Genomic DNA, 13571 nt, shown 5'->3' with positions numbered 1-13571 from the left:
GCGGCTCTCTCCCCGTTGTCCCTGTGCAGTGCTGGCCGGGACGGTCATCAGCACGGCGGCACGAGGGGGCAGCCTGCTGGCCACGGTGGCCATCATCAGCATCTCCAAGGAGGGCGGCCTGGCCATCCAGCAGGCCGGCAAGAACATGAGCGCCAAGCTCCTGGTGGTCTGCAGGCAGTGCCCCGCGCTCCGCAGAGGTGAGGCGGGGGGAGCCCCCCGGGCTGCGGGCAGGCCTGAGGGGAGGCTGGGAGTCGGGTGGTGGAGGTGGGCCCGGGGGGCGGGGGGAGGGGGGCCGTGTGCCTGCAGCTAACGGCAGCAGCGGGGAGAGCGCAGGCTCCGGGGAGGGCACAGACCATCCCTTGGGTGACGGTGGCACGTGGCTTTGGTGGCTCCCGCTCGGGCACCGGGGCTGCTCTGTCCTGCGCGATGCCTCTCCCACCAGCAAGAGACAAGCCGTGGCCACGGGGAAATGCAGAGTGGCACTCGAGAATCTCTCTCCTCTCGCCTCTCCGTCCTCTCTTCTGTCTCTCTCTCTTCTCTATTCTCTCTTCTCTCTCTTCTCTTCTTTCCCTTTCCTCTCCCCCTTCTTTCTCCTCTCCTTTTTCTCTCTCTCCCCTTCTCTCTCTTCTCTCTCCTCTTTCTCTCTCCCTTTCTCCCCTCTCTCCTTTCTCCCCCTCTCCTTTCTCCTCTCTCTCCTTCCCCTCCCTCCCTCTCGTCCCTCTCCCTCTCTGGGGTCTGGAGGTTTGGTGCCCAGGGGACCCTCTAAGGCTCCATAAAGACACACCCTCAGCTGAGAGCCCACCAGGAAGGCTGCCTGGAGGAGGCGTCTGCCCGCCCCACTCCCGAGGAAAGATGCTGCGTTCTGCTCTGCGGGGAGAGGAGACGCCACAGCCCGGCGTCCCTGCGGGCAGAGTCCGACAGCCCCGTGTCTGTTCCTCAGGCCTGAATTACATCATCATGGGCCAGGTGGGCGAGGACGGGCGCGGCCGAGTTCTGCCCAGCAGCTTCGTGATGATGTTCAAGGCCAAGAACCAGAAGCTCCTGAACACCCTGAAGAGCAAGCGCTGTCCGCACTGACCCGTGCCGGCTGCTCCCGGGAGAGGCGGGACCTCGCGGCTGACTGCGAAGTGTCTCCGCGGGCTGGCTCAGCCGGGCGCACGCTCCGGAGAGGGGGCTCAGGAGCCGGAGGAGACGGCAAGAAAGAGGTTTCGAGAGTGCGATATTTATAGTGACGCTGGTCCCTTTCACGCTGCGCTCGGTCACCCGTTCCTGCCTGTCTTGAAAGCCCAGCCCTAGTAAAACCATCTCTGAGCGAGTGGCACTGCCAGCCCTGATGTCCGCGTGCCGTGGGGCCCGTGTGGCGGAGAGCGTGACCCCGTGTCGTCCCCTAGGCCCAGCGAGGGATGGGAGAGTGTTCCCTGCGGCACTGCTGTGGGGTGGGGTCCCCGCCAGGCTGACTCAGCGCCTTGGTTCTGGGGGGCGGGGTGGGGGGTGGGGCGTGGGGTCCCATGGGGGCCCGGCTGTCCAGTGGCCTGGCCTGGCCGCTGTGAGCTCTGCCTGCGCCCGTGTCCTGCAGGCTGAGGTGGCGGAGGGGGCAGCTCCAGGGCGGGTGGGGCCCCTCTGAGCCGTCCCCCGTAGTCCCCACCACACAGAGCCATCGGGCTCAGTGACTCCCCCGCACGGGCCCCCGGCCCCCCTGAGGAGGACTCAGCTCGGGGCCCGCCTGCCCCGGGTCAGCGGACGCTGGGATTCTGCTTCCCGGCTGGCGGGATTCCCCAGAAATCCCGGGGCAGGTGGGAACTGCACCCGCGCCGCCCGTCCTGCCGCCCTGCCCGCCCGCCTGCTCGCACCCACACCCCGGCCAGGCCATGCCCCTCCCACCCGGAGGAAGATCAGTCCTCGGGGCCTGGTGGACGCTGGCTGTGCAGAAGCGGGAGTGACGAGAGCTGTCACCGCGGGACGCAGCCGAAAGTGCTGCCGCCAAGGGCCAGTCAGTTCCACCCGTGGTCTGGGGCTCAGGGGTTTGTTCGTCTTAGTTAAGAGTTTTTTAAACTTTTTTTTTTGGCCACACTTGTTGGTACTTGGGTGTACTCCTGGCTCAGTGCTCAGGGATCACTCCCGGCAGGCCTAGGAGGACCACATGGAGTGCCGGGGACCAGACAGAGGCTGCCACGCGCGCGGCAGGCAAGCACCCTACCTGCCGCCGCCCAGCCCTTGCGATCTCAATTTAAAACTGCATAAAATATGAGCTATAATGGACAGACTATCACTTTATAATCTAGTATCAAGTTTTATTCACTTTTTCCTTACAATATGCTGTCATTCAACACAGACCTTGCACCTCATGCATACAATAGGCTCTCTATAAATATTTTAATCTTTATAATTCGATATTTTTTAGAATCGCTAAAAATCCTGATGTAAAATCTCAATTGGGAAATACGCAATCCCACCGTAGACAAAATATATAACTTTGAACATTTTTATAAGAATTTATCCCAAAAAGGAACAGTTACCATTTTAAAATTAAAAAATAAAATTGAAAAGCAAAATGACACGTACGCTGACACTGGAGGCAGTGGCCTGGCTTGGCGGTGGTCGCAGCCCAGGGCTACCTGCACCCCCCGCTGCCGAGCCAAGAAGGCAACGACCGAGTAGCCCCTTCACTGGAATGCTGCAAGAACACAGATGCAACAGCCTATCAGAAAGCTTTAATCACAACCCCTCCATGAACACTGTGGAAAAATTAAATACACGTTTTCCAATGAAAAAAATCGACGTTTTTCATCTTAAGCAGCAAAAATGATCCACAAATAAGCATGACATCAGTTTGTAGGAGCTATGTTAAATTCTGCCCAAAAAATTTTGGGAGAAAACTTAGAGAACCTTAGTCCAGATGTGAAGCAAATCCTTGCATTAAAGGGACTTAAAGTGTCTATAAAAACAAAGAGGCTGTGACCACGTAAGTTAATCCTTATTTTAAAGTAGTTTATAAACTGAATATTAACTCTATCTTGAACAAAAGTTAAAGCATTATTATAAAAAGAAAAAAATTCACCAAGGCCTAATCTTAGAATCAGCTGTGCAAACTCATGGGCCTAATTAAATATACTACAGCTAAAACTAGCTCTGTTTCTCCAAAACAATATAATCCTATAAAAATTTAAATACGTGGACAATATCAATACATGGAAATGCATATATAAAATACTATTCAGTGAAAAAAATGCAAAATTAAAAATATAAAGTGATTACAATCATGTAGAAGTAAATATATGACAGTAACAAAAACTTAAGTGAATGTAAATTTATGGCAATAGACTTAAATATTCTATAGTATTTTTTTGTCAGTTGCTTTATACAACAAAATAAAAAACAGACTATGATTTTAGATAAAACAATAAATACGTAAACTCCTAAAACAGAGACTTTTAAAAAAACGACGACCCCTATATTTCAAGGGTGCCCTCTGGGTCCACGTTCGTTGCTCTTCGTTTCACAAAACCTCCCGGCAACGCATAACCACCACGGCCACGACCTTCCAGAAACGCCGGGTGACCCGGGAGGGACTGCTCAGGGAAGCAAGCCACGGAGCATGCTAACAAAATGGAGGTCCTCGATCTGCTTCGCGTCTGCAAAAAGTTGCTAGGAGAGGATTTAAAAAAATTAATTGTATATACATATTTTACATACCGTATATACGAGGCTATAAATATGTTCAAGAATGGCTTTTGTATAGTAACTCTGATATACATCTTCTAGCTGGGTTGCAGGGTATGGAGGGGCAGTCCTTCGGATTTGTGCCGGGGACTGTCCTCCCGGCGACGTAGAAAACGGTTAGTTTCTGGGGTAAAACATGGCGTACTTGGAAGTCCGAAAGCCCAGCAGGTCTCGGATCTCGTTGCGGAACTTGGAGAGGTCCTGGCGCAGCTCGTTGAGGTTCTCCACGGTGGCCTGGTCGGTGCTCTGCATCTTCTGCCTCATGGAGGTCAGGTAGCGGTGCACCAGGCAGCACATCACCTTCTGGTAGTTCTCGTCTCGCTTCTGCTTCAGGTTCCTCCACTCCTGCCGGGCAGACACGGGCACGGGGTGGGCACACTCGGCCCCCCGCGGGAGGGCTCAGGACGGGCATTCACGGGGGCAAAGGCGCAGAGGCACCGCGTGTGGTCGCGAGACCGAGTCGGAGTGACGGCCGACACCTGGTCAGGGCCAGCACAGCCCCAGGCTCTGGGTGGGGCTCCGAGAGGGTCTCACGAAGCCTGTTTGGGGCTGGGCCTGGGGGGTCCCCCCGACCCGACACAGGACTGAATTGTGAATGACTTAGGGGCTGGGAAAAGCTTCTGCAAATGAGTGTTTGTCGTAAGTTTGATGAAAAGGAACACGAATTTTGTACTGAAAAAAAAAATTATATCCTGTTTTTTAAAATATTCTTTTTAAAAAGTATTCTTAACATTTTAAAAAAGATTTAAAACTGTTATGAGACCCCCGTGATCTTGCAGTACTGCTAATGACAGGGTTTCATGTGGACTATATATACATATATATGCGTGTGTGTGTGTGGACTATATATATACACATACATGTATATGTGTATAAATGTGTATATACATATACACACATGTGGATTTTTTGGGGTCACACCTGGCAATGCTCTGGGCTTCTGACTGCACTCAGGACTCACTCCTGGTAGTGCTGGGGGACCACATGGGATGCCGGGGATGGAACCCAGGTTGGCTGCGTGCAAGGCCAACTACCCCCTGTACTATCACTCTGGCCCCATCGTGCCCATCATCTAAGAACCCACGTCTCACCGCTGTCTCAGCGTCCTGGGCCTAAGCCCTCCGCTCCCTGCTCTGGGAAGCTCGACTCTGTCCACAAAGGAACACCCATTTTGAATCCAATTAAAGAAAATATTATCTCCTTTCTTGTAAATGAAATTGAATTCCATGCATTACTAACTAGGCTGTCTTACAAAAGTGATTCCTGATTCTCTGCTACATGTTTCATCTCATCCGCACAACTCTCGCGGGGATGAGTTTGCTCCCTGCTACAGCATATTCACACGGTATCTTTAATTCTGATTTAATATAAATCCAAAATCTTGACTATCTGTGCATAAAAAAAAAAACAATTATGCTGTTTGCCAACCTCTGGTGTCTAAGAGCACAGACTGAACTATTTATGTGTGGGCTTCCAAGCCGGGCCAGGAGGCCGAGAGCTACTGGCCCTCCCTTACGCTGACGAGCCGGTGTGTGTCCTCCAGCTGGAGCCGACACTCCTGCACTGCGGAGGAATCTCTCCTCAGCAATGGCGGCAGGGAGGGAGGGAGGGAGCTGCACCCTGGGCTCCGGGAATCAGCTGCTCGCTCGGGGTGCTGTTCCCCAGGCTGCGCTTACCTTGAGGCTGTTCTGTCGCTTCACCTTGCCTTTGGACGTGTGCGAGCAGACCCACTTGCTGAGGCTGCTGATCATGTAGCAGATGGTCTTCGGGGAGGGGACGATGTTGAAGGGCGGGGGCAGCGTGCACTTGTCGTCGAAGTAGCTGAGCCACAGCTTGGCTCGAGCAAACTTCCACTCCTTGTCTTCATGATTCTGTGAGAGGCAAAGGACAAGCGGTTGTGTGTGTGTGTGTGTGTGTGTGTGTGTGTGTGGGGAAAGCACTGCTTTTTCATCTGTCCAAATGTTTCCAGACAATTCCCAGACCAATACAAGAGAACGGAGACCGATCCCTGCCTCACACCATTCACAAACGCACAAACGTTACCTCAGAATGGACGAAAACCTCCTCAGGCTTGCCTCAAGCCCACTCCCCCTTGTGCACTAGCTCGCCTGCCTCTCCGTTGGCTGTCTCCACCCTGGAGACGCCTGTGGTCGCTCACAAACACCTATTTCTCCTCTTTGCCCTCACAACTTTCTAAGCAAGTTTGGTTTAATGAAAACAACCTTATTTCACTAAAACATAAATATAGCTCTTGAGATCAGACCAAAATTTATAAAATCTGAGGGAAACGTAAAACGTGGGCAGAAAGCTGTAGGACACAGACAGAGCTTAGGGGCGTCTTCAGTGATCCGACTCCACTGGCAAAGGCAATACAAACAAACAAAGCGGGGCCACCTCGCATTAAAAAGTTGTATTTCCTTGTGGGGAATCGCATCCAGCTGTGCTCAGGAGTCACTCCTGGCCTTCAGGGGACCACATGCGATGCCAAGGATCAAACCTGGGTCAGCCCCGTGCAAAAGCACTTTACCCTCTTGGACCCCTCACACTAAAATTTCTCACGGCAAATGAAAAGCCACTCCACTGAATGGGAGAAAATATTTGCATGTCACCTATCAGACAAAGGGCCAATGCAGAAGACAGAGGCAGAGAAAGCATGAAAAGCTCAACAAGAATAACAACAAAAAATCCCCAGTAATCCCTCGGAACATGGGGAGGGAAGCTGAAGAGACACTCAGGAGAGAGAATCGGGCGTGTCAGGCAGACAGGCCCAGCCAGGTCAGTCCCCAGCAGCCATACAGACCCCCAAGCTGGCCGGGGCTGGCCCCTCAGCTCTATCGGGCGTGGCCCCAAAACCAAAACGGGTCGGGGGAGGGGAGAGGACAGGGAAGAGAGGAAACTGGTGGTAGCAACGTGTAATCTGCACATCAAGACAATGAAAGCCCTACCGGAACCACGTTGCCTCACTTCAAAAATTATTAAAGTAAGTTTTCTTCATTACAACCCCGCACAAAAACAAACAAATATTTCCCTCTCTTGGGGTAGAACTCTGATTCCAGATCTGTAGTATATATGCTGCTTGCATTTTTAGAAAATCTATATTCAGTTTTTATTTAAATTTAATTTTTTTAGGTGTTTGCGCTATACCTAGCAGCGCTCGGGGGCTCACTGGCGGGTTTGTGGGACTATACGAGTCGCCGGGGGCGACACCCGGGCCAGCCCCCAGACCCCACGTTCCCTGTCTGACCTCTCCCCGGGACGCCTTCCCGCTGCACGGCCTGTCCGAGCAGGCACGGGGCTCACCGCGATGAGCTGGAAGCTCTTGTGCAGCATGGCCACCAGCAGCTTGGTGAGCACGATGACCACCACCACGTTGTACGTGCCCACGATGACGGCGCCCACGAAGGACTGCAGCTCCTCCCCGTAGCTGAAGCGCGTCACGAAGATGGCCACGTGCGCCAGGGAGAAGATGTACCAGAACAGGGCGAAGCACGTCCCGATGAACCTGCAAGGCAGCCGCCCCGCGTGGGGCAGAGTCACGGCAAGCACGGGCGCCCCCACACCGCGTCCACCATGCGGGCCGAGGGGCACGGACCGTCCAGAGTAATGTTTCAGAAACGAAGAGGCCTTTCGGGAAACAGCACCCGAGAGGAAGGAAGGTCATTCCTCAAGTGTGGAAGCCCTCGCTGCCTCAGGACACTGACGCCCACAGCCCCGCCTGCCTCAGGACACTGCAAACACCCACAGCCCCTCCTGCCTCAGGACACTGCAAACACCCACAGCCCCTCCTGCCTCAGGACACTGACACCCACAGCCCCTCCTGCCTCAGGACACTGACACCCACAGCCCTGCCTGCCTCAGGACACTGCAAACACCCACAGCCCCTCCTGCCTCAGGACACTAACACCCACAGCCCTGCCTGCCTCAGGAAACTGCAAACACCCACAGCCCTGCCTGCCTCAGGACACTGACACCCACAGCCCCTCCTGCCTCAGGACACTAACACCCACAGCCTTGCCTGCCTCAGGACACTGACACCCACAGCCCTGCCTGCCTCAGGACACTAACACCCACAGCCCTGCCTGCCTCAGGACACTGACACCCACAGCCCCTCCTGCCTCAGGACACTGACACCCACAGCCCCACCTGCCTCAGGACACTGACACCCACAGCCCCTCCTGCCTCAGGACACTGACACCCACAGCCCCACCTGCCTCAGGACACTGACACCCACAGCCCCTCCTGCCTCAGGACACTGACGCCCACAGCCCTGCCTGCCTCAGGACACTGCCAACACCCACAGCCCCTCCTGCCTCAGGACACTGCTAACAACCACTCCCATTGCCGGAAACTCCAAATGGATCAGTCTGGTGACCCAAAGTTCTTCCCTAGGTTCCGATCGCATCACCGGGTTCATGCCCTCTGCTCTCTGCTCTGCCCTTCCCCTCCCTGCAGAGCTTTTCCTCTGGACCCTCCTGCATGGCTGTGCCCCTTGCATCTATTTCCTCCCACCTAGTGTGGGGCCTTCCTTTGCCGCCCACCTCTCACACGCGCCCCCTGGCCAAGCTGTCACCCCCAGTCACTCTTGAATAGACGGCGGGCTTTAGTTCTCTGTTCACTGCCTACAGGCTGCGCCACCGGGGCGGGGGGCGCTCCTGCCACAGGATCTGAGGATTTCCTTCACTCAGCACTGAGAACCGTGGCCCGTGGGCGTGCGAGTATTTACTTCTACCAAACCTGATTCCTGAATTAAGATGGCACGTACCTCACCAAAGGGAAACTGGCACGGAGTATTAATAATACAACAAACGATCCACCCCATATCTCCTCTCCGTTGTCTCAAGAATAAGGGGAGATTTTGTCTGTCTGAAAACTGGCTGTTCCTTATGGCTCGAGTCAATTACTTAAGCTATAGTAAACTAGAAAAAAACCCAACTTTTTCCCGTGAGCCCTAGTGGGTCCCAGTGCTGGTGACCCCTAAGAAATGCTGAACGTGCGAGAGCCTGGTCGTGACAGCAACACCGAGTTGCTGCTGACACTAAATATACGAGGGCGGCGTACTGGGCCGACACATCCTGACTGAACTCCGGACAGCGCCGACAGTGGACATGGGGACGCGGCCACTCATTCGTGATTCCTCACGTAAAGTGACTTATGATGCACCAGAAAGAATATTTTGCGCTTGTGGACATGAAGAAAAGAAACGCTTCAGGTCGGAATCCCCGTGTGCGCACACGGACCCAGGTGGACGCGTGGCGGGGGGGGGCGAGGGCGAGGGCGGCGGACACAGGGACACTCACGAGTGGAAGGTGTCGTTGCTCTGCTGCTCGCAGAAGATGCCCACGCAGTCCTTCTGCTCCTTGGGGGTGTAGCCCTTGTCGTACAGCTGCGTCAGGCCGATGGTGAAGGAGAACAGAACCAGGAGGAACATGCCGAGAAACTTCCCGAAGTCCTGCAACATCTGTCCCATCGAGATCTGCGGGCGAGAGGACACAAAAGCAGTGGGCGCACAAACATGAGAGACGACACAGGTCCAGCTGGCGGGGACGGGCCAGCGCCCCTCAGAGTAAGGTGTGCGGCCGCCGGCCACCGTCATCACAGTCACACGTGTTGGCTTCCCTGCGCCCGGCCGGTGTGCGGAGGCTGTGGCTCTGGCGTCACGGGGAAGCCAAGACACGAAGCCTCCGGGGGAAGCCTAGAAGCACACGGAACCCCTCGCTGGTGGCCCTCCAGGTGCCGCCAGGGGCTCCGAGACACCCGCTGGGCGGCCTGTAGCCTGACTTCAAGCAGCAGCATCTGCCTCAGAGCAGGTCAGCCCACACGCCTGGTCACAGGTGACAGGTGTGGGGTCAACGGGACACTGTCTGACCCGAAGAGGATGGGGGGGCTGCGGGAGGTGATCGTGCTAAGTGACATCAGGCAGGAAGGAGATACAATTACCAGGCGGTAATTACGCGTATGGACTGGACCGATAGCACAGTGGGTAGGGCATCTATCTGCCTTGCACGTGGCCGACCCGGGTTCGATTCCTCGGTCCCTCTCAGAGAGCCCGGCAAGCTCCCCGTGGCATATTCGATATGCCAAAAACAGTAACAACAAGTCTCACAATGGAGACGATACTGAGCAAATCGATGAGCAACGGGGGACGACAGTGCTAATTACGCGGATGAAAGGGGAGAGTAAAACAGAATTACAGGGGCCGCCCTAGGCTCTGTGCACACGGCGGGCAGCGAGGAAAGGAGGCGGGAAGGGCAGAGGAGGAACGTCGGCTGTCAGCCGGACAGGAGGGTCGCTGGCGGGGGTGCTGACGTGTGGGGTGGGACTCCTGGCGTTTTACAGCACTGCAGACCAATGGTAAGTCTGCAAACATGAAAGCTTTGTCACTGTACCTCACGGTGAATCAATAAAAAGGGGGAAAAAAATAGAAAATGCTCCTTAAAGGAGTCCACAAGAATAAAGTCCTTTGATTGGAGACATTCATTTGTCGTGAGGGTGGGGGTAAGGGGGTGGATTTTCCAGTGCCTCCTGCCCGTGGCCCCGTCCCACGCGCTGGCCCTGTCTTCTGCGTGTGCACTCTCTTGCACGGCCTTCACCCCCGGACTAGCAGGCCCGGCTGGGAAATGCAGCTCTGCCTGCGACCTTTCTGCAACTTGAGAGCACCGTCTCGTCCCGTGGGACTCTAGGGACCCAGCAGAATGCCAGGGCTCTGAGACACACTCGACTCTCACTACACAAGTCTAAAACGCGTCACAAAGCAGGAAGCTGCGGCAATCGTCATTTCTCAGCAATCTCTGTTCCTTACCGCCCAGTACTGAGTTTCTTAGAAACTAGACTCTCCCCCCCGCCCCCACTGTTGGCTGTTTCAGGCAGGAGAGGTAAATCCAGACCCTGTAACTTCATGTTGGGTAGAAATGGGGATTAGAAATAAGCTTCATTCCAGAACAGTATTCTGCATTCTCCTTTTTAACTCTGTAGAAATTTATAAATTACTAGTATAAAAACCTAGTGACAGCAGTTTAATAGAAAAATAAACAAACCCCACATAAAATAACAAAAGAGCATATAAAATACTGATAGAAGGTACTGATGTAATGTTTTAGTAGAAATAAGTTCCCTATTCTATGCTTTAAAGAAAACAGACCAAAGAATATTTCACAAAAATGAGCATGTCTGTAAATAATTTAGAAAAAGATCCTTTGCTTCTTCCTTGGAGGCATTACTGTGATAACATGCACTGAGGAAGACTTGGTGCACAGTGCTCCCTGGATGCAGTTCTGCCCAAGTGCCTCACAGGACTCGGGGTCGGGGGTGGTCACGATGCAGGGAACGTGGGGCTGGGGTGAACACACACGACGAATCAAATCAGCATTTCCTAACAAACTTCATTCTCTTATCCCTGTCTGGAGTCAAGGCTATGTCCTTTAATTAAAAATGTATCCTCAAGAAATACAAAAGAGCACCTAAGTTGTTGATGATTTTTGGTTTATTGAGGGAAAACAAATATTGCTCAGATTTTCAGACCTACAAATAAGTTGGAATATTATGTACAGCTACTCACCTAATCTCACTTCCTAAAACTAGAATATGACCAAACTCTACGGGATAAATCCGACTGAACGTGAGCCCTTTCTCTTGTGTGAAGACTTAGGATTTCAACCGGATTCTTAAGCGTAAAGGTCACAGACAAATCTGTGGACAAATCACAAACTATCTGCAATGTTTGATTTCTTCAAGTACGAAGTGCTACAAAGCATAAACACAAACGACATGAGATCATCAACAACTGATAGATATGATTATCTAAATATTCCATTCTACCACTTATTAAAAGTAATACTTATGAAGCCGAAAAATTAAATATGGCTTAGATAGGTTCAAAATTGTTGTAAAATATTATTCCTGCTTGGACAAGACTTCCCTTCTACACTGACTTTAAATGAGAGACTCACCTTGGTGAAAAAAGCAGGGTTTTATATTCCTGTGTTACCAGAGGAGGCATCCTGTATTTTATTTTATTTTTTTATTTTTATTTTTATTATTTTTTTTGCTTTTTGGGTCACACCCAGCGATGCTCAGGGGTCACTCTTGGCTCTGCACTCTGGAATTACCCCTGACCGTGCTCAGGGGACCATATGGGATGCTGGGAATCGAACCCGGGTCGGCCACATGCAAGGCAAACACCCTACCCACTGTGCTATCACTCCAGCCCCGCATCCTGTACTTTAAACACAGCTGTGTCCACGCAGGGAACATGTGCGTGCATCTATATATTGTGAGTTTGGAGGAAGGGCAGGCGATAAGCCACAGCAGATTACCCCACGGCAAAGGGTTCCCACTAGGTGAGAAGCAAAGCAGACGATAGCAGGTGATGTTCCTTTAACCCGGACGTTCTCAGCAGCAAAGCCAAGCTCTGGCATCACGGCAGGACGAGGGTCTGGGGGACCAACGGCGCTCTGGTAGTCTAACAATCTTCAGGGAACTTTCATCATTTACCTGTAACGGACCCAAGATAGAACTTGTCGTGTACATGAAGAAGAGCCGGAGGTAGCTCAGGACGTTGGCGAAGGCGAACAGCCCTTCGGCCACCAGGGTGGGGTGGAACGCATCCCAGTCCTTCCGGTCAGCAGAGTCATGAAACTAGGGTGGGAAGAGAAAGCGAGAGGTCACAGAGAGCTGGCACGACGCAGGGAAACAGAAACAAATGTTCCGGTGGTCAGGGACAGAGATCTATTTCGTGGTGTCACGTGCAGGGGAAGACTACGGCTGCGTGGCCGAGAACTGGCTTCTAGGACAACAGTGCTGGCTGAGGAAGCGGCTCACGAGCCACTCTCGCCTTCTAGTCAGAGGTTTTCTCGAGAATCCTAAGGGTTTTTTTGTTTTGTTTTTGCTTTTTGGGTCACACCCAGCGATGCTCAGGGGTTCCTCCTGGTTCTGCACTCAGGAATTACTCCTGGCGGTGCTTGGGGGACCCTATGTGATGCTGGGGATCAAACCCGGGTCGGCCGCGTGCAAGGCTAACGCCCTACCCGCTGTGCTATCGTTCCGGCCCTGAGAATCCTAAGGTTTTAAAACGTCAAAAATATTTTTAATTGACATGACACTGTTCATTCATGAAATACTGACAAGTTTTTCTCCCACTGCAAATGTGTGCTCTTCGTCAATTAGCGTCTGTCTCCAATAAGCTCAGCCCTGTATCTCAAGACTCCGTAATGAACCATAGACGTTCTTTCTCTTACAGGGAAAACAGGACACATGAGTCTACCCGGACATACAGTCTTGTACTTAAACATGTCCTAAATGCTTGGAACAGTCCCAGATTATATACCAGTTGTTCTGGCATGATGATGATGATGATGATGATGATGATGATGATTTTTGCTTTTTGGGTCACACCCAGCGATGCTCAGGAGTTACTCTTGGCTCTGTGCTCAGGAATTACTCCTGGCGGTGCTGGAGGGACCCTATGGGATGCCGGGAATCGAGCTCGGGTCGGCTGTGTGCAAGGCAAACGCCCTCCCCACTCCAGCCCTGCTGCCTGGTGTGATGGTCAATAGCGCCCCCTTTCACTCTCAGAATGTGCCCTTGTTTTTGTAACAAATGGTAATTTTGTGGGTATCTCCCTTCTAGGACTGGAGGGACTAGTTTATACAGCCAGTGTCGGGACGGGAGCCCTGATGGCATGGACAGGGCGCTTGTGCACAGCCCACCAGGGTCCAGCCCAGCCCCGTATGGTCCCCTGAGCACAGAGCCCGGAGCAAGCCCTGAGCAGTACCGGGTGTGGTGCCAACGCCCTTCCTGAAACAACCACCACCCAAACAAGCCACGTTCCACAGGCACTTATCAACCCATTTCTG

The 13571-nt window shown here is 53.0% G+C and overlaps 2 protein-coding genes across 3 annotated transcripts in view; one reads left to right on the top strand and one right to left on the bottom strand.

Moving 5' to 3' along the window:
* PCOLCE2 (procollagen C-endopeptidase enhancer 2) overlaps positions 1–1382 on the top strand; it is a 39249-nt gene extending 37867 nt beyond the window's left edge. The window contains exons 8-9 of the mRNA XM_055127823.1: positions 30–197; positions 941–1382. Of these exons, the coding sequence (XP_054983798.1) occupies positions 30–197; positions 941–1077 (305 nt within the window). The 3' untranslated portion in view covers positions 1078–1382. The remainder of the gene's footprint in view (positions 1–29; positions 198–940) is intronic.
* Positions 1383–2264: 882 nt separating this feature from the next.
* The window catches only part of TRPC1 (transient receptor potential cation channel subfamily C member 1), a 50469-nt gene continuing 39162 nt past the window's right edge, over positions 2265–13571 (bottom strand). For both annotated transcript variants that reach the window (XM_055126371.1, XM_055126372.1), the window contains 5 exons: positions 12211–12354; positions 9018–9193; positions 7021–7222; positions 5397–5591; positions 2265–4065 (listed from right to left, as the gene is read on the bottom strand). In XM_055126371.1, the coding sequence (XP_054982346.1) occupies positions 3838–4065; positions 5397–5591; positions 7021–7222; positions 9018–9193; positions 12211–12354 (945 nt within the window). In that variant the 3' untranslated portion in view covers positions 2265–3837. The remainder of the gene's footprint in view (positions 4066–5396; positions 5592–7020; positions 7223–9017; positions 9194–12210; positions 12355–13571) is intronic.

This window comes from Sorex araneus, chromosome 2 (assembly GCF_027595985.1).
Source record: "Sorex araneus isolate mSorAra2 chromosome 2, mSorAra2.pri, whole genome shotgun sequence".
Classification (NCBI taxonomy): Eukaryota; Metazoa; Chordata; class Mammalia; order Eulipotyphla; family Soricidae; genus Sorex; species Sorex araneus.
Note: the sequence above shows the minus strand (reverse complement) of the source record. Positions and strands in the feature narration are given on the sequence as shown.